Consider the following 21,385-nt stretch of genomic DNA (forward strand, 5'->3'; position numbering starts at 1 on the left):
GATGCATTCTGAAGGTCTTCCTAAAATGGCTGCTAAAAGGAATACAGTTAAAGGGAGAGACTTCATGGCTGCAATCATTCACTTCTACCTAACTTCAGCAGAGACTACATTGTGTGTTATGGTGCCTAACTTTGTTCTGACTCTGGGTTGTGGCCAGCTCGGGGCTAATATGCAAGTATCATCTCCTTTTATGTTTTGCTTCTTATTTTTGACCTCGCAAAGTAGTACACAGATTGCCAGAAGGTTGAAAAAAACATTATACTGCTTCTGCACCTACCACAAAAGTTTAAGTTCCATTTAGCTGCTTTAAAGTTTTGCAGCTGTAGAAACCTGTACATTTAACCTTCAAATTGTCCTGCCTGCTCATTTGCACTCAGCTAACAAAAATATGTCCCAACATACCATGGTGAGATCAGAGTGTGGACATCTTCTGCAAACCATTCTCTGTGTGGGTGTAAAAGGAGAATGTATAAAAGCAGTATAATAATCATTAGCGGGATTAGTTTCTGGAGTGAGTCAAATGACACTGAACTCTGAAGGAGGAGGTGAGGTTGGGGTGAGGGAGTTTTCATTGTGCTTTTTATACTATTCTTCAACACCCTTTAAGGTTTATCACATCTGCAGACCTAGATCTTTTATTTTCCACTTCGCTGACAAGGCATTCTGTTTCTGAGGTTGAGCTGAATAGCACAGATTTCCTGGGATAAGGAACCAAGAACCTGTCGAAGATGTTATTCAGGTTTTCATATTAAGGTTCAGAGAAGTAGCGTATTTACTTTGCAGGCATATAGTAAGGTAATGATTTCTTAGTTGTTGGGATATGAAGGAATTAAACAATATAATATGCATTTGTCTGGCTTCCAGCAGTCCAAGTTTTAATGAGTAGTATCTTTTTCTTTTCATCATATGGGCAAATCTTGTCAATGAAACATGAATGCAGGGTTTTGTGCAGAGGACAGAGTTTCAACAAATGTAAGGAGAGTCCTTCCTGCCTTTGGAAATCAAGCATGCAACTGTCAGGCTGCAACAGAAAATCTTTCTTCACTCCCATGTTGTAACTACAAAGCTTTGCTGGTAGAACAGTGTGCACTTTCAATGAGGATTTAAATAGCCTTGGCTTTGCTCTCATCTTCCAGTACTTGGTGGACTTAGGTCTTACCCTTCACTGTATGGTGGAACGGAAAATCTCTGGCTTCCCTTCCATTAAAGTTTGGAGGTGTAGGGCCTGGGGCTTTGGGCGTGGGTATTATTTGTTGTTCTTTATTCTGAAGGAACCTAGTTGTGCACCAGAATGCCAGTATGGTGGGAATTCCTCTTAACAAAAAGGACAAACATAAGAGCAGAAAGCAGTAGGAAGCATGATATAGTTACTTCACTACTTTGAACGCTGTACAGATGACAGGAAGGTAAAGATGTAAGAAGCTAATTTCAGCATAGCGGTTGTGAGCTGCTAAATTCAGAAAAACTCATTCTTGTGATTTCTTATCTCCACATACACTTTGAAAAGGGGTAATTCAGCCTGGAATATCTTGTAATAACTGATGATTAATATTTTGGTTTATGTCAGCTTGTGTGTTAAGTATTTCCTCAGAGAGGTATTTCATTAGATCCCCACTATCCAAACTCAGATGAAAACTTGATATAGTAGCAGGGCTTGTTGAAGTGTAAGAAAAGATATACATTTAGAACAAGCTCCAAACAAACCAAAATTGGAAACCTTGCTGGAACCAAGATTCAGGCATATTTGTTTCCCAGCTTTTATTTTACACTTCTAATTTTGTAGCTGCCAGTGAATGATACTGCAGTTCCCCATGGCAACAGTTTCTTCCAAGAGGTTTGTATGTATATGGAAATACTTTGCTTCTGAAAACACCTAAATTCCATAAATAACAAAACCAAAGTATTTCCATGTTTCTTTCTCTGCTTTTTGTGTGTGTATTTTTCAAAATGTTTTGTGTCTTTACTAGAAGCATTTTCCCTAATGTTCAGATTTATTATACAAATTTGCATTGCATTTCAGAAATAGTTAATTATTTGTTACTTTGGCTTCTTTTACCATGTGCATAGATGTGTAAAAATGAATTATTTTTTATTTAAAAAAAGAAAATGTTTTAAGATCTGCCGATAACACTATACTAATACTTCATCTGCTTAATCCTGACATAATATCAATTATATTAAAATGTGTGTGTAAACCCTGGAATGCTGTTTTTGGAAAAAAGCTGCTTTTGCTGTTCCAACAAGAGGAAAATGAGAATGTGCTCAGAATGGACATGACAGCTGTACTGGTGGAAACTGGAATTTTGCTAGAAGCTACAAAGCCTGCATAGATGGCTGCATTGAACATGCTTTTCTCCTCTTTCATTGAGAACTGCCCTCCACTTCCTTTTCTGTTGCCATGTGTATATTAAGTTTCCTAATCAATGACGGGAATTGTGTGATGGAAAGTATTGCATTGTAGGAGCTGGTCAGAAATGGTCATGTGGGACCGGTAGAACAGTAGTAAAAGCTCAGCCAAAAAATGAAAGCTGTCAGCTGTTTAAAAATTGTGCAAGCCTTCATGATTTATTTGACATAAACCTTTTCCGATTAAATGGCTCTTCTTCACTATTACATATCAAAATAAATTTCATAAAAATCATTGTTTCAGACAATGACTAAAGAACCCTGTGGGGTTGTGTCTCAACTTCAAGTTAGCTACAATTTACCATTCAGGCTTTGTTTTAAGTGAACTTCTTAGTCTAAATAGCTGTACTGCCCATAGACTCATTTTTTTCCAAGAGAAATTAATAGCTTTGCCAAGTCTCTTTCATTCCCTGAGAGACTAGCTCTCATTTGCAGCCAACAATCTTTTTTCCATAGCTTGTTGGATGTCACCTTTGAAAAAAATGCTTTTTATTTATATGAAGCCTGAATCAGTACAATCCATCTAACTTCTTGTTACCTTTGAAACTTCCCGTATCATGAGCCCTCAGTGTTGGCAGCTAAGCATTACTGTAGAAAGAACAATTTTCCTTATTAGGATGATTAAAATGTTGAAGGAAAAACAATTTTAGACAATCTTTAATAAAACAAACATATGTACCTTTATAGTGTTTAAATATCTTTTTGCATACTGTGACTTATGATCTGCAGATGTTGGGAGTTGAACAAGAAGAGTAATATTTGCATATGCATATGTTTCAGATTTTTGGTCTGAACTCAAGTACAGCTATGAGTATTACCAACCCTTTCATACTCAGATGAAAAGTTAATCAAGGAAAGCCCTGGTCTCCCGTTTTTTTGGAAGCACAAGGTCTTGGCAGTGCTGTCATTTATGCAGAATCAGTGGGAGAATGGGGTATGCCTTTCTCTTCCAATCCTGCCGGTATTACTCCAAAGTCTCATATTGTGGGATTTCCCATTGCAGGAAGATGGAGCACAGTTAAATTTTAATTATTGAAACGTTGAGACTTCACATTGCAGAGGGGAAAACTCAGGTACAGTTTCTTTTTAAAATCTCATCAGTAATCAAGGAGCAGGTGCTGGAAGAAGCAAAAATACATATTTCAGGTTTGTGGAGACCTCTGAATGTTAGTACAAATTACAGAGAAATTTGCTGCAGCATCTTATCAGAGGTGTGATACAGACAATTGCATCTCAAGCATGTTTCCTGTTGGAGCATTTTCTAGCAAGGTGAATTTAACTTCAGATCTTTGCTGAAACAGATTTAATCTCTCCATTCTCAGTGTTGCCTAATGTGGGGTACAGAGTCTTGCGCTTTCACACACTGCTGATTTTTCTTTCGGAAACCAGCTAAGTTTCTGGTAACTCTAACAGCAGGTACTACTTTCCAGCATTCGGGTCCCATGTTACATTGTTTATCTAATAATGCCGATGTATGAAATTGATTTTAGAGGTCATTAATGGTAATAAGCTATTTATTATACTTGAGCCTACAGGTTGAAATTACTTATTTTCTCATCTTCTCATGAATATTTGCAGAAGTACTGTAAAAAGTCTTTATGAAAGGCAAATTTGCTTTGTAAGGAAGTAAAACATACTTGCCAAATATTAGGTTTGTTCGTTAATTGATGGGGATGGGAAGACATCTCACATCTCCTTTACTCACTCCTTATGTGATTCATAATGATCAACATGCTTAATCTTTTCAGTATTTTATTTTTAGTAATAAAAGTATCACTATTCTGAATAGCTTAAAGTTAAAAATATTTACTTCCAGACACGTTACTTCCTTGTTCAGTTATGCTTCTATGGAGTTTTGTTTATATAAGAGACTTCACAATTCTTCCTGCTAATCTTTCTAGCATTCACAGACATTAAATACAGGATTTGTGATACTATGCTGCTCCAGCACTACACAGCTTTTTTATTTTTATTTTTTTTTTTACCTTCCTTGAACTTTTACATAGGCTTTATGTAGGTGTAGAAGACTACCACTGCCCCACAAATAGTACTGTTGGGCTTCAAAATATTTACAGAAACAGTATTTTGTTATTAACAGCCTTCAGTTAAAATTTCAGTTTGCTTTCTCATGAAAAGAATCTTCAAGTGTTCATGTTCTTCCAAACAACTTGCAATGGGCATTCTAATATGTCTCTAGGTGCCTTTTTTGCTTTTTGCTTTTTTCTTTATATCTCACTTTTCCTCTTTTTAATTACCTGAGAAGAGGTAAAATTTTCATGAGCAGGAGTAGTTAGTTAGCACAGTATGAAACTGTGGAGGCTAAGTGTGACAAAATTCAGATAGAAACTGGATTCTTATATGTGTACCAAAATATTTTAGTGTGTTGTCCTGTATGACAAAATGGTAGCTGGGATGTTAAACACAATGTTTCAGGCTTTTGACCTAGTGGGTGTTAGATACCAGCGAAAACTTAATGTGCCAGACAGATTATCCCATGTCTACTTGCAGCAGACTTTTTACACCTTCATCTGAATCATCTAGTTTTGTCAGAGATACAGGAAGAAATACTAAGTAGATGAATATTGGACCATACCCTACACTAGAACTCTTAAATTTCTAGTCCTTGTGCCAGGATCCCTGTCAAATCAGCTTTTTTTAAATTACAGATGGAATTATTCGAACAGACTTAAAACTTTCTAAAAGGAATTAACTAAAAAGATCCTAAAACCTAGGATAGCTGGATAGTCCGATTTGTGAATGCAGAATGTGCTTCTGTGAAAGAATAGAAATGCTGTAGTAAAGTTTAGAATGCTTACTATTTCCATGGTGTTTTTTTTTATGTTGATACCAAGAAAAAAGTACTTCTTATTAACTTCAATTATATTAACAATTTAGATTGTTGATAAAGGTTGTCATTCTTCAAGTCAATGAATATAATTTGTTGAGATTAGAAGAATGCATAACATTGTATGTGTTGAAAATCACTTTCTGTCACCAAAACATTTACCCTTTCTAAGCACAAATGATTTATAACATATGTTCTAACACATGTTCTTTCTGGCAAAATTATTCCAGCAGCAATTCTGGGAAAGGAGCAAATGAAGAAATACCTAACAATCAGATTAAAAAAACAATATGGAAAATAGGATTGGTTCATAAACTCAGGGTTTTTAAGGTCAGATGAGGCATTATGATACTGCCATCTGATTGACAGTATAAAGTAGACCATAGAATTGTACATGGTAATTTCAGAATCGAATCCACAGCTTCAGCTGAAACTGTGACATACCTTCAGAATTTCTCTCTGCCTCTTGCTCACTTCCTCTTTCTCCCTACCCTGCTTCTGGGGGGATGGGGAGGAGAATAAAAAGAATGTAAATCCTACGGGTTGAGATAAGAACAATCCAGTAATGAAGGTACAATACAAAACTACAGCTACCACCGCCAATAATAATAAGGGAGCTAGCAAGGAGAGAGAATGTAAAACTAAAAGGAGAAAGGAAAATAATACAATAAACACAAGTGATGCAAAATACAAATTGCTCACCACCTGCTGACCAGTACCCAGCCTGACCCGAGCAGTGATCTGGGCCTTCCAGGTAACTCCCTCCAGTTTATATACTGGGCATGATTTGCTGTGGTATGGAATACCCCTTTGGTTAAGTTGGGTCAGATGTCGTGTCTCTGCTTCCTCCTGGCTTCCAATGTTCCTCCTCAATGGCAGAGCATGAGAGACTGAAAAGTCCTTGATTGGAGTAAACAGTGCTTAGCAACAATTAAAACCATCAGTGTTATCAGTGTTGTTCTCAGACTAAAGTCAAAAACACAGCACTGCACCAGCTACTAAGAAGGAGAAAAATGACTGCTACTGCTGAACCCAGGACACACAGATATTTCCTGTTTCTGTTAAATGAACCAAGTATTGGTAATATATTTTGCAAAGGGAATAATATTGCACTGACCATAAACTAAACCACAAATTTCACCTCCACATGAGAAAGATCTTTATGTTGAGGATGGCAGAGCACTGGAACAGGCTGCCCAGGGGGTCATGGAGTCTCTCTTGAGACTCTCAAAACCTGCCTGCATTCATTCCTGTATAACCTGCTCTAGGTGGTCCTGAGTTGGCAGGGGGGTTGGACTAGATGATCTACAGATGTCCCTTCCAATTGTAGTGATTCAGAATGGCATGTAGTTTTAGTATGTTTGCTTCCTCTAAGTGAAAATACACTGTGACTAGAGACCTTTATGTAAGCAGCTGTACTTTACTATTAGCCTGAATACACCTGTCTTCATTTCAAGCTGTAAAATCTTACTTTTTGCTCTTAGAATAGAGCACCATCCACTACTCAGACTCTTTCCCTTTGTACTTCATTTTGGATGAACTGAATGGATAAAGAATTTTAAAATGTCAGTCATCAGGATCCATAATTTATTTTAAAAATTCAGCTCTCTATGATTTGGTATGGGCCTTGGATGTAATTAAACTGAGACCATTGTAAAGCTGCTTGTCTTCCAATATGTTGGATGAAAGATTACTGAAACCTGTTTCTAATGAACAGGATTTTGTTTTTGCAATGTACATACTTTACTAAAAATATTATCTTTGTGGATTTGTAGACACAGACAAAGCTCAAATGTATGATTCTGAAGATTATTTTGTAATGAAAGTCAAGAAAGATTAAAATACGTGGTCATTAGCAAGTATTTAAAAAATCTTTTACTGTTAGGCATCTTTGCTGTGGATACTTACGTGCTTGCTCAACTTTATTTAAAGTGAACAGCCCAGTTGAAATTAATTGTCAATAAATAACTGTGTGCAAAAGGCTTTCCCAGACTGATATCTGAATGAACCTTATCAAAGATAGGGAGCAGAACACTTACTTCTATTTGAGTTACCTTTTACTTTAAGAGATTTTTTTTTTTTCCTTTCCAAACATGTCAAAGCTGTTACTTTTATGCTTCAGGGTGAAAGTATCAGATTCTAGAAGGCAGCGATTGTCCCATCTGTAGCTTGGTTGTGAGACCAACTGCATACTAAAGAAAGTGTGTGGAAGACAGTGTGTGACCCCATACCAGGACTGGAGTCTGTTTTGAGTAGGAAAAAAAGATAGGACAGGATTGTAAGGAGAGCAGCCATACTCCTTCTTTCTTGTTGTCTTCTTTCATGTGACTGAGTCTGAGTTTAAGCTTTGCATGTTCTTCTTCCCCCACCTCTAAAAGCTTACGTAATGGTATGAAATTTGGCTTAGAACAACCATTTGTTTCTCATTTTTTCCTAGAGAATTTCAGTTAATTGTTGTTCCCAGTTTATGTGGCCTCATAAAGTCAAAAAGTCTTTATACAGGTCGAACCTTAATGAGTTAACTACAGGAATCTGACTAGGAGTCTATTTTCATGTAGTTTGTGTGCTACATTCCATGTGCTCAATATGGTTTGAATAGGTTGTTTTATCTCCTGTTATACCTCTGAAGATAAATGGTGGTTTACCAATTAGTTCTATATGGTTAACACTATTTTGCACTAAGCATTCCAGCAGGAATGTTGATTCTGTGACAGTCGCCGGCATGGACTTTGATTGATGTGAACAAATGTATGCCTGCTGTGGTTTGTAGTTCCCTCCCATGAATTGCCATGAAGTAACTTGTGAACAAGTAAACCAGATCCAGTCCTTGTTTGCTTAATCTGATCTGCTGTTTTGATTGTGTGCTTGTTCGTTCATTTGTAAAATTCTGTCAGGTATTATGGATTTTACTGAATACATTGTCAGCGCACAGATCAGTTTTGAGTCCAGCTGCCCTTCATTACTTGCATCTATCAGAAGTAATCGAGAGATAAGACAACCTTGTGAAAATAATTATCTTCAGTGGAAGGTGTAATGCTGCTTCTGTAAGCAGTAATAGATTTCCAGGTCCTTTTGGAATTTTCTTAAGATGGGTATCTACTGGATTAAAACTTGATTCTTTCTGTAGATACTAGTACACTTTCTTGTATAATACAGTGATCTTTCCTTTTTTTCCAGATTACAGAACAGGACCATGTTTCATGCAAGTTAACAACCAGATGTGTCAGGGCCAGCTGACTGGAATTGTTTGCACAAAAACACTCTGTTGTGCAACCATTGGGCATGCATGGGGTCACCCCTGTGAAACGTGCCCTGCTCAGCCTCAACCTTGTCGTCGTGGCTTCATCCCTAATATTCGCACTGGAGCATGTCAAGGTAAGTCTGTGGGTTTACATTACACGACTATTGTGTTGCTGATAATGAGTCTTGGAAACCTGCAGTCCACTTAAAATCACTGTTTTCCTCGCATGTGTTTTGTGTCTCACTTCTGATAAAGTTCAGATATGCTTTGCTGCCTCCAGATTTTAGCTAGTGTACATACAGAAAAAAACTCAAATGCCTGTATAAAATGAATGCCAATCAAGGAGCCACAAATACAGAGCATAGAAAGGCTGAGATATCTGTTGAGTACAGCTATCAAATACTGCAGTAGAGCAGCAGCCAGGCACCTGGCTTGTATTGCTGTAACTAATATATATTTCATTCATTCTACTGAAAAAAAATCACTATTTCTTGCTCCTGAAGTGGTTTCTTTGTGGTTGGGAGTTGTTATGTAGATGTTTTTTTTTAATTCTGTCATTTAGATAAAGCCCATAGTGAACCATCTAGATGCTGTGTTTGGATTATTTGTACAAGGCTAGTAAAATGCATGAGTAAGGAAGGACTTTGGTCTTCTATGTTTGTATTCATAAAATGTTTGAGAAATGGAAAAGCCTTTTTGCCTTATCCAGTATCTGTTTCTGTGATGCTAAGAAACTTACTGCTCTTTCTTTTTGTTGTTACTGGGATCCACCTATCTTGAAAGGTAGGTATCTGTTCTGCTGTAGCTTCTTGGCTAAATTTTAGAACAAACTGTATAAAGAATGCTTTAAAAACTGGTACTAGAACTCCCAAAGGAGGATGCACTACTTTTCTGTTACAGACTGGTTTCCCTGACAGTTCTGCCTACTTAAGTAGTGCAACATATGAGGCATCCATTTCCTAGGGCAGAATGGAATGGGTGCAGGCAGGTGGCTGACAGACAGGTTTCCCAGGTTTCATTTTTCCACCAATCAAATTTGGGATAGGCGTATTTGTCACTGTACATCCGTACCATACCTGGGAGTGTCTGTGCCACCAGAAGAGTATTCTTTCCCCGTATGAATAAAGCTTGATGTATAATATGAGACCAAAAGGCCTGTTTCTCTTAAGGTGGGTTGATAAGTTTAAACTCCCCACTTTTTGGTTTTGACCTAAGTGAATGTGGCAGGAAACATCTTGTATTTGAAACAAAGAAATTTTAAGTGAGTGTGGGAGTCACTGTTTTGCCACTTCTAATTTGAAGCATTCAGTGTCCCCCAGAGTACTGATACATTTTTTGCCTGGATCTGGCATATCACAGTCTTGCATTCTACAGGAAACAGAGATGTTAGGTTTTGATGTATTAAAGTGGGATAAATGAAATCCATTGTGTGGGATAGTTGAATCTAAGTCCCATGTACGGGTGGTGTTAGTAGTAGTCCAGCCATCTACCCCTTCTGTGCAGCTTTCACTCAAGCACATGGGACCTGAAGCTAGAGGTATACAACAGGCCAGACTGCCTTTTGTGGTATGGAGGGGAACTGCTGCTTTAAATTGTTTGCTATTGATATGTCAATGCCTGAGCCATAGATGTTTAAAAGCAAGCTCTCAGCTAATGTTGGAGTGACAATACAGGCAGAAAATACATGATCATTCATGTCCACATATCATTCAAATTCCATTACCATTTGCAAGACTACATTACTTTTAAGCCCTACCTGAGTGGAAGCATCTGTCTGTGCATTGGTGCTAATGGCAATCAGGAAAAAGAGGCCAAGCCACTTCGTATTGGCATGCTTCAGGTACCTGTGATGCTACTCAAAGTGCAACTGGTTGGCCATATGCTACCAGCAGCAGCCCTACACCATGCCCTTCCAGAGCAGAGCTGTGGGATTTACATTCTTCCAGTTCTCTTTCACATTCCTCTGGGAGCCTTGTGTGTGTGCGTGTGTGTGTGTGTGTGTGTGTGTGCGCGCGCACGTATGTGTGTAGAAGGGAGGGAGTGAGAAAGTGGCTGCGTGGTTCTGAGTTACCGACTGGGCTTAAACCATGACCTCTATGCCACCACTGAACATAGAAATCATTTGCTGTTTCCATCTTAGAGCTATGGTGTTGAATGCCAAACAGCTGTGCCAAAAATAAAAAAAAAAAACCTTCATGAACCCATAATGACCTGGTCAGTAACTAGGGTCAAACTTCTCTCCCTCCAGTAAGACCGCATAGTATTCTTGCTGTGCTGACAGCATGGCCTCAGCAGAATACGATAACCATGTACCATACCAGTGAAACATATTATGCTGTTCTGAGTTGTGAACTCATCCATTCCTTTTGTACAGAACAGAAAAGAAAGCAGACTTGGGAGGGAAAGGCCAGACAGTTACCCCTGTATCCATTTGTACAGAATTTTTAGGGTCTTGCTGTCAGGAGTCTGAATGCTCCAGATGATATTATGCATGCTCAGAAGGAGGTGTTGTTTAAGCCCCTTGGTGGGGTGGTTGAAAGATATTGCTTGCCCAATCTGCAGGGCTTGAAGCAGTCTCTGGAGAGTTGATAGGTTTGGCAAGGGCAGTCCAGGTGGAAAAGCGTAACCAATCTGTTAATCATATCTGTGCCAGTGGAAATTTAGTTTGGCCAGGGCTGTCCACAGGTGGCTTCCCAATCGTAAAAAAGGCCTGTGGAGCTATAGTGCCTCTTTTAGGTTAGGAGCAAAAGCAATTTTAACTCAGCAATGTCACTTCATCAGGAAGATGCAACACCACCCACACTGAGAGGTTTGCCCCCCACTGCTTGAACGTGAACACATGTGCATGGGGAGATACCCAGGGTTGCCATTAAGGCAAGAGGTGAAACAAGAAATCTGGGCTCCAATGTCAATCAAACATCTTACAGGGAATCTATTAGGGCCCATGTGTATCCCTCTTGGTGTCCCACTCAAAAAGTTTAAGCTGACATAACTGGAACACAGGGGAGGGTATGGGCACTACCAGTTTTCTGCCAGTGGGGTAGAAGCATGCTGAATGGTGCCTAGAGCCTCTCTGGTGTCTCTGTAAAATAATGGATTGGTGGATGAGCAGTCTGCATCCTTGACACACTGCCTGGCTTCACAGACAGCTTGGACCGTGGCCCTTAAAACTGCTAGTGGGTTTCTTATGCATTAATTCTAGTGACAAACCTAGTCTAAACCTTCCCTCCACCACCTGGTTCTGAAGTCTTTCTGGTCTCTCATCCCACCTGAGGATTTAACCTGAAGTTCCACAGGACCTTGTTTGAGGGTTCTAGCCTCTTTTGGGGGTTTTGGTTGGGTGACATCTTCATTGCACCCAACTAACATAGCCGCCTATGTTAGTTGATTTATGAACTTCCCCCAATTGTTTTGCCCGTTTTGCATTGCATGGGTAGTAATAACTAAGATTAATTTGAGGCTGAGTCCCAACCTTTGTTTGAGTGGTCCTTATTTATTGAGGTTCAGGATCAGATACAATGATGAATCTGAAGCTTTTCATCATTATTGTATCACCTTGGATCAAAAAACTGTTCAACAGCCAGCTGCACTCATCCATTAGCCGATTCCTGAGCAGAGCGAGCATGTATACGTGGTTGTTGTACTCACTCCAGTTTAGGGACACCCTTTGCCCGATAGGTGGCTTGGGTGGTCAGGGAACATAGTGCTCCCCTGTTGCCAGCTCCCCAGCCTCCCTCCTGCGCTTCTTACTGACTGAAAACTACTCAGCCACCTCCTCTGTCATGAACTCATTTCACCCACTTGATTTTAAGCTCATCAAGCCATTTACCAGACTCTCTCTGTAACTTGGTGAAATCAAAACAGGGAAAGGCAGTGGTCTTAACTACATCCCCACCAGGTATCCCATTGAATTGGGCTGCACTCTTCCTGCTGGTGTCTGTGCTTGCTGCCTTAGCAGTGCAGTGGCTGGGCCTTGCAGGAGGGAAGGCTGGACGCCAACCAAAGCACAGCTATCCCCACAGAGCATTACATAATTAACAGTGCTGCGTAAGGTTGATATTTGGGCTGAAATCAGGTGCTGTAAATTAATGCTTCTTTGAGTTCTGATTATGGTCTGTATAATAAAATGAGTTAAATAAAGAAAATTCCTTTTGATTTACTAATCCCTAGTGAATATAGGGATAAATAGAGGTTCAAATAATTTTGTGTGACAGATTTTTTTGTTCTGTTTGTTTTGTAATTTCATAAACTCTCTGTGTACTGTTCTGTCTCTGTCTATCCATATCTTATGGCTTCCAAAACCCGTATGAGAGAGCACAGCTGGGATTTTGCAGGCATTGTATGAGTAAGCAGATCTCCATGACAAGAGTTAAGGTCCTTCTTAGCAAAGTGGTGAAGTTTACTAGAATGATCTGCTCTAATTTTTTATATAGGTGATTCCCTGTAGTGCTGGAGAACTTTAATTCCATTTTTACAAAATAACAAAAGGCATACAGTAGCTGGATGTGTTTGTGTTTATGTATGTGTTAGCAAGAATTTCTGATTGGTAATTCAGAAGAAGTGCTTTGACACTGTTTCCCATAAGATACTGATGTACAGGCTGGAAGAGCAGATGGTGAGGTTGATGGAAAGCTGGCTGAATGGCCAGGCCCAGAGGGCCTGCAAATCAAAGTCTAGTTTTAGAGGATCAGCAAAGCAAAGTCTAGTTGGAGTCCAGTGACTAGCACTGTAGCCCAGGGGTCAATACTGGGTCCCAGACCTGTTTTGCATCTTCATTAATGAGATGGATGATGGGGCAGAGTGTAGTTTCAACAAGTTTGCAGATAAAACCAAACTGGGAGGGGTGGCTGATATGCCAGAGGGCTGTGCTGCCATTCAGAAGGTCCTTGACAGGCTGGAAAAATGAGCTGACAGGAACCTCATGAAGGTTCAAGAAGGAGAAATATGCAGTCTTGCACATGGGGAAGAACAGCCCCAGGTGCCAGTATTGCTGGGTGCTGGTGATCTTGAAAGCAGTATTGCAGAAAAGGACCTGAGGGTCCTGGTGGAAACCAAGTTGAACATGAGCCAGCAGTGTGCCACTACAGCAAAGAAAGCTAATGGTATCCTGAGCTGTGGAAGAAAAAGTATTGCTAGCAGGACAAGAGTGGTGATCTTTCTGCTCTCGTCAGCACTGGTCAGGCCACACTTAGGAATGCTGTGTTGAGATCTGGGCTCCTCAGAACAAGAGAGAGATTATGGTGTTTGAATCCAATGAAGGTTTATGAAGATGATGAAGGGTGTGGAGGATCATTCCTTTAAGGAAAGGCTGAGTGAGCTGGGACTCTTCAGTCTGGAGAATAATGCTTGAAAGGAGAGTGCAGAGAGGACAAAGCCATGCTCTTTCTAAGTGGTGCCCAGTGACAGTACAAGAGGCCATGGGTGCAAAATGAATGTACACAAGTCCATAGGACCTGATGAAATTCACCTGCAGGTCCTGAAGGAGCTGGCAAATGAAGTTGCTAAGCCACTGTCCATCATATTTGAAAAATCATGGCAGTCACATGAAGTTCCTGATGACTGGAAAAAGGGAAATATAACCCCCATTTCCAAGAAGGGGAAAATGGATGACCTGGGCAATTACAGACCAATCAGTCTCACCTCTGTGCCTGGCAAAATCTTGGAGCAGATTCTCCTGGAAGGCATGCTAAGGCACATGAAAAAGAACAAGGTGCTTGGTGACAGCCAGCATGGCTTCACTGAGGGGAAATCTTACCTGACCAATCTGGAGACCTTCTGTGATGGGGATACAGAACAGATGGACAGGGGTAGAGCAGCTGATGTCATCTACCTGGACTTGTGCAAAGTCTGTCCCACACAACATCCTTGTCTCTAAATTGGAGAGACATCAATTTGATAGGTGGATCACTCAGTGGATAAAGACCTGGCTGGATAGCCGCATGCAAAGAGTTGTGCTCAATGGCTCAATGTCCAGCTGGAGACCAGTAACAAGTGATGTCCTTCAGGGATGGGTGTTGGAACCAGTCTTGTTCAACATCTTTGTTGCTGACATGGACAGTGGGATTGAGTGCACCCTCAGCAAGTTTGCCAGTGACGCCAAGCTGTGTGGTCCAGTTGATATGCTGGAGGGAAGGAATGCCATTTAGAGGGACCTCGACATGCTTGTGAGGTGGGCTGATGCCAACCTTATGAAGTTTCACCATGGCAAGTGCAAGGTCCTACACCTGGGTGGGAGCAATCCGAGGCACAGCTACAGGCTGGGCAGAGAAGAGATTGAGAGCAGCCCTGTGGAAAAGGACTTGGGGGTTTTGGTCAATGAGAAACTTAACACGAGCCGGCTTTAGGGTGCTCTCCAGCCCAGAAAGCCAACCATATCCTGGGCTGCATCAAAAGGTGCGTGACCAGCAGGTCGAAGGAGGTGATCCTGCCCCTCTATTCTGCTCTCGTGAGACCTCACTTGCAGTATTGTGTACAGTTCTGGTGTCGACATAACTGTTGGAACAAGTCCAGAAGAGGGCCATGAGGGTGATCAGGCGACTGGAGCACCTCCTGTATGAAGATAGGCTGAGATAGTTGGGGCTGTTGAGCCTGGAGAAGAGAAGGCTGTATGGACACCTCATAGCAGCCTTCCAGTGTCTGAAGAGGGCCTACAAGGATGCTGGTGAGTGACTCTTCATTAGGGACTGTAGTGATAGGACAAGGGGTAATGGGTTAAAACTTAAACAGGGGAAGTTTAGGTTGAATATAAGGAAGAAGTTCTTTCCTGTTAGGGTGGTGAGGCACTGGAATGGGTTGCCCAGAGAAGTTGTGACTGCTCTGTCCCTCGCAGTGTTCAAGGCCAGGTTGGACAGAGCCTTGAGTGACATGGTTTAGTGTGAGGTGTCCCTGCCCACGGCAGGGGGGTTGGAACTAGATGGTCTCAAGGTCCTTTCCAATCCTAATTAATCTATGATTCTATGAGGAACAGGAAAATCCTCCTCAATGTAAGGAAACATGTGAGGATGACCAAGCATTGGCACAGCTTTCCTTGAGAAACTGAGGATTGTCCATCCTTGGAGACATTCAAAAACACAGGATGTGGTCTTTGACAACCTGCTCTAGGTATCCCTGCTGGAGCAGGGCAGTTGTATTAGCTGACCTCCAGAGGTCCCTTCCAACCTCAACCAGTTTGTGATTCTCTGAAAAACATCCTGATTTAGGAAGCTTCTGATGCTCATGGTGTTATAAAAGGTTTCAGGGAAGTTCCTCTTTTACTGCTTCACAAGAAGCTAGTTAATGTCTTCCTTTTCTCACTGTTATTTCCCAATTCCTTCACTTTCAGTGTTCACTCTGACCCCATACATCGCAGCATGATTTTTAGTGCTGCTTTCCCCTACACTGCATCATAATGCAGTGGCTTAAAATTGCACAAATCTAACAAAGTGAGCTGTTCGGCTAGATTTCTGTTTCAGTTCTACTCCATAAGAGTTCTTGGTAAGAGTCCTCCACAAACATGAGTTAAAAAATAGAGAGAAAATTAAGATGTTGGAAGATTTTTAATTCTTAGAAAATCAAACTTGATGAGATGTATCTTATTTTTCCTTCAGTTTTCATTCACACAGAGGTATGGTTGACCTGAAACCACAGCAGAAGCTATTAACTCAAATTCACTTCTATGGGACTCCCCACAGCATTATCTTAGAAAAGCATCTATTTTATTTAGAATACTTAGATTAGTTTTAAGCAAGAATAAATCCCATCATTTTTCTTCATTTAAAATATTTGCTTTTCTGTTTCTTTGTGCTTCCACTGCTTTAAGCATCCAAATTACAGTATGGAGAAATACTTGATAGAGGTTTTCCTTATATGTCAGAAGTAGGCCTCTGTCTGCATATAACAGCTTATGTTTCACTGTTCATCTTGAAGTGATTAGTATATTTTAGACATTCTTTTCATAACAATATCATAAACAGAAACAGTGTACTGAAGGCATGCACGCTGGTTACAATTTTCAAGTAAGTCAAACTCCTCTGTATGATGAAGAGATTGGTCAGATAAAATGAATTCTTAAACTTTTGTTGCCAAAGTGGTGCTGGCATAGCTTCTGGTTCTTCATTTAAATTACGTGAGAGATCAGTAGAACTCTTTAGCACTCGTGTCCACAATACTGTGTTTTCTTTTTTTTGCCAGCTTATTCTGTGTGGCAAATATTTTGAAGTTACACAGTTAACATCATTGCTAAATTCTGCTGGGAAGCATAGAAATAATGTGATAGTCTGCTTTGTGTGATGGGAAGTTTAAACAGACATCATTTTTGCTACGTTTTTGGCATTCTATTACAACATAGGAAAATCTGATTTCATTTATGTCTTCAGGAAATAGCACGGGATGATAGTAAGGCACAAACAGATGAAGGAAAGATTTTCCATGTTGAAAAGGAGAGGTGAAGAATTTCTTTGTTCCTCAGAATCATTGCCTTTCAACAGCTGAGACAGTTTCTTTTAAGTTCTGAGTACTGGTAGTTCCTCCCGACCTAAGTTCTGTGGTATTTGCAGGTTGATAGCATGTTGTCCACTCTCTCCTGCATTTTCAGACCACCCTACTGCAGGAAGGGACTGGATGTGTCACTTGACATTGTAGAGACAGTTTACCTTTCCAAACTCTGTATTATGGTACCTAGCCTGTAGAAATAAGCTCCAGGATTTCTCTACAGGCACGTATGGACATTTTAGAAAAAAGCAGTACAGCAGTGCTGTTCAAAGGGGGTAAAAAAAAAAACCCTCCAACAGTCAGCTAAAGTAGAAACTGTGTGAGGGAGCCAAGCGGTATGCTGAAGAGACAAATTTGGACCAAGATTCTTGCAGTGTAATACTGCAAGGCAATACAGTAAAGACTTAAAATTTCCGTGCCAAACTCATTCTGGCAGAAAAAGGTGAATGAAGATCTTAATCCAAATAAAAGGAGTAAAGAATGGGAGATCTGCAACTTGTGCATAGATAGAAGCTACAATAGTAGGTATGACTGCACAGAGGTGAACTGTGAAGAGGAAAATAAAAGAGTCAAGGTAGAGCTCTGGGAGGTGGAATGTGCTACAGAAAATTTAAAAAGAGGAGAGTATTAGCAATTCAGGAAACAGTTCTTCTCTAAGTGTGATAACTCCTATCTGAAAGGCCAAATGAGACTGGTATTAAATATTTTCCCTGCGGGTTTTAGTAATGGATACAGTGATCTGGGTAATGTTTTTTTAATTCTTTTCTTTCTGCTTTTTTTTTTTCTCAGATTTACAGAGACTTTTGTTAAATGAACACAAACCCCGCCTTGGTATTCAGTAAAACTGTAATTTTCTCACATATTGATTAGACCAGAATCACACAGTCCATAGTTTGAATGCTTGGCATTTTTTAAGTGAATGAATCAGCAGATAGCCTAGTTCAGAAGTTGATATGGACATGTCAAAATCAGTACAACTTGCAAGCTATACTATCGGAATATAGGTTATAATTTCAATGTGCATTACATATCAAAGAGGATGACAAAATTTGACTTCCGAGTATGAAGTTTCTCCTACTCTTCACAGGATGCCCATGTTGCAATCTTAGTGAATCAGAAATGGCTGTTTAGCACCTTTTCAAGATTAATTATATTCCCTGAGTAATGTGCTTGTGTAGAACATTATGATGGTGGTGCTGTTTCATTTTTGCCATGAACAGCTTTCTAAAAATTAAAGAAGCAAAACCAATCAAAATTAATCCTTTTTTTTTTGTTTGTTTGTTTTTTGTGAGTTGTTTTGTGAGTTGTTTTGTGTTTTTTTTTTGGGGGGGGGATGTTGTTTTCTTGTTTGTTTGTTTCTTCTCCCTCCTCCCCCCAACAACTCCTATTCAGTCATTTCTTGAACAGGAATTGTGGCTATTCAGTTTGAGAGGAAATTTCTATCTGGGTAATTGTTATTACTAGCATTGCAAATGAAAAGTGCATTCTCCAATATTTATGTATAAAATATGAGAGAATTTATTTTCCCTGAGCTTTTTGGTTCTACAGAGTCCACTCATCAGAAAGGGAAGCTGATTTTGGCTGTGTTTACAGAGGTCCATATTGAAAGTTAGCTGTGCAAATCCCGCAGGCATTTTGCAGAGAAAACTGCAAAAGTGAAGAACCTTTTTTCACTTCCAAATATTATCAAACCTTTGAACACATGGAAACTTTCTACTGAATCTATAGCATATTGAACCTTTATATACAGAAATATATCTAAAGAATTATTAATCTGATTTTCTGTTTATGGCAAAAAGTTTATTGTGTTAATGTGGTTGGGGTTTAAAAAAATAAATAAATGGATAATTAATAATGCTGAAACTCCTCTGTGGCGTAGCCTGACTGTCAAAAGGTACAACAAAGTAAATAAAATAGCCTTCATTTCAAATTTCTTGTATTTTCAGAAAAAAATATTCTTGTATCTTAAAAGGGCATTTAGGAAGCAATTCATACAATATGCCCTTTTAAGAAAATACTTTTGTCCTTTCTCAGCTCCAAAACAGTAATGGTATATTACAACAAACTTAGTTTTTTATCAAAAAAGTGATACTTACAAAAAAAACCCAAACATCGGGCTTGGACTGTTTATTTTTAAGCTAACATTGAAGTTGAATATACTTACTATCTTTGGAGTTTAATATGACTCACAATAGTTAATGCATAAGCCCTCACAAATTAAGATTGACGTTAACAGAGAAAAGCAAGGTAGTACATGTGATTCAAAGATCTGTAGGATCTCACCTTGCATAGTGATATCATTTGTGCTTTCTTCACTGGACAAGCTCTATGCTTGGGATCAGCTTTTCAGACTTCGCATTTATTTGTCCTTTTAAAAATACAGGATTGGAATTGAAAGAAATTAATGGAATCAGTAGATCTTAAACTTTTATTTACTTTGAAACTTCAGCGTTACAATTTTGTTTCTGGGAAGTACTCCTTTCCTGCTGCTACTTCTGCTACTGCCATTTATTATTTGACATCTGTGACTTACAGAACTGTGAAAGATATGCAGTAGTTATTTTTAACCACTGATCTGCTGACACAGTTGGCTTAATTTAAATAAGCATTAATAACTGACACAAGGCACAGGCATGCTGAATATAATGAATGCCGTTTGAGGCCTAAGGGTCAAAAGTCAAACGCCATATTAGTCTTATTAAGAAGGGAGCTACTGAATGGGCTGAGTGTGAATAAATGATAGAACCTATTTTCTGGCTAATGTTGCTAAATCATGTTCAACTTTCTTAAAATACTTCAGAGGTGAAAAGTTCACTTTCCAGACCAACTAGATTGTACCAAGCACTATTTATTTATTTAAAAAAAAAAAATGCTTGCAGAAAGTTTGTACTTCTGAGTCCTAAATCCATTTCCAATCTGTTGGACACAGTATGGTGCTAATTAAATCAGCAGAGATTCACGACCTAAATGCAAACTTCTCCAAGTTAAACCCAAGCCCAGTGGTTAAAATAAGTAAAAAAAAAAAATTATAAATCTGTGCCTTCTTCCTGGACTATGAGAAACTATACCTGCTTAAATGAAAAAATAGGTGGATAGACAAGGTTTTATCTATAGCACAAACATTAGGAGTAACAAAACCAAAACCTGATAATCCACAAACTCGAGTGGAATTTCAGTGTCTTGTGGGGGCCTTGACATAATGAACATCCTCCTGAAAAGGAATACTTTTTTCTACTATTAATATGGTTGTCCTACCCCATCTGTATCTTGCTGTTCTCTACATTGAGTGGCAAAGAGATAACTGTGGGAAAAAGTAGGCATAAAGAAAATGGCATAAAAAAAAATGAACATGAGTGTTAAGAGGAAAGAGGCGATTTCTTCTGCATGTTAAATAAAGTTTACCAGCTGCTTCATTTAATACTGCATGCAAGCTAACAGAAAATTTTCCATTTCTTGAAATGGAAATAAGATAATGGTTAGTATTATTTCTTTATTTGGCACTAATGAAAAATCTTAGGAAAAAGTACCTATCTTAAATAGGTATTTTAATCATAATAGAGAAAGGAATGAAATAAAATTGTGGGTTTTATTTTGTTAGGCAGTGTATTGCTTTAACTTATGATTGAATTCCATACTTAATTATAATCCAGGAATAGAAAATGGTATTAAATTGATCTCTGCATGTAGTACATTTTGAGCTTATGTGGAATTAAACACAACACACATGGAGATTTGGGTCACATTACTGCTGTTATTGCTGTATTTTATATTAGTGGCTGAAGCAGAGGAATATGCTGGGGTTTGCTTTCGTTATTTTTAAGAATAATTTCAGAGCTTTCTGTCTATCAGCAAAATTCATGATGAAATTTTGTATCTCATGCCAAGTAATCATTCTTTTTTGTCTTTGTAGATGTTGATGAATGCCAGGCTATCCCTGGAGTCTGCCAAGGAGGAAACTGTATGAATACAGTAGGTTCGTATGAGTGTAAGTGTCCTGCTGGTCACAAGCAGAATGAGGCAACTCAAAAGTGTGAAGGTAAGTGATGTTGTCATAGAAAATATCTAAAAAAATAGTTAAGTAAAGCATTAAAATGGAATGGAATTTAATGAAATAAAAGGTTCTGAATAGTTGCAGGGTCTGTTTCTACTTTGGTCTATTTTGCCTTAGATTTTTTTTTCTGTCTGACTTATGCACATAAAGACAGTGTTTATCCTGTTTCAAAATTTAGTACTGTTGATAAAGAGTGCATCTGTTAACAGCATATAACTGCAAGTGAGTTACTAGGATTTTGTTTGTTTTCTCAAAAATATCCAAAATACTCCAATACAGATGTAGGTATTTTCAGCCTACTGAAAAGAGCATGAAAAGCAACTTTGGCAGTTTTAACAATGGGTGTAAGAAATTACTTCTCTTACACTTGGTG

The 21,385-nt window shown here is 39.0% G+C and overlaps 1 protein-coding gene across 1 annotated transcript in view; it reads left to right on the forward strand.

Moving 5' to 3' along the window:
- The window catches only part of FBN2 (fibrillin 2), a 156,549-nt gene that overhangs the window by 23,686 nt on the left and 111,478 nt on the right, over positions 1-21,385 (forward strand). Inside the window, exons 6-7 of the mRNA XM_061475626.1 lie at positions 8,429-8,626; positions 20,872-20,997. Of these exons, the coding sequence (XP_061331610.1) occupies positions 8,429-8,626; positions 20,872-20,997 (324 nt within the window). The remainder of the gene's footprint in view (positions 1-8,428; positions 8,627-20,871; positions 20,998-21,385) is intronic.

Source organism: Pezoporus flaviventris, unplaced genomic scaffold (genome assembly GCF_033815535.1).
Source record: "Pezoporus flaviventris isolate CSIRO_AGI_PZ_B2104156 unplaced genomic scaffold, CSIRO_AGI_Pfla_v1 ptg000086l, whole genome shotgun sequence".
Lineage (NCBI taxonomy): Eukaryota > Metazoa > Chordata > Aves > Psittaciformes > Psittacidae > Pezoporus > Pezoporus flaviventris.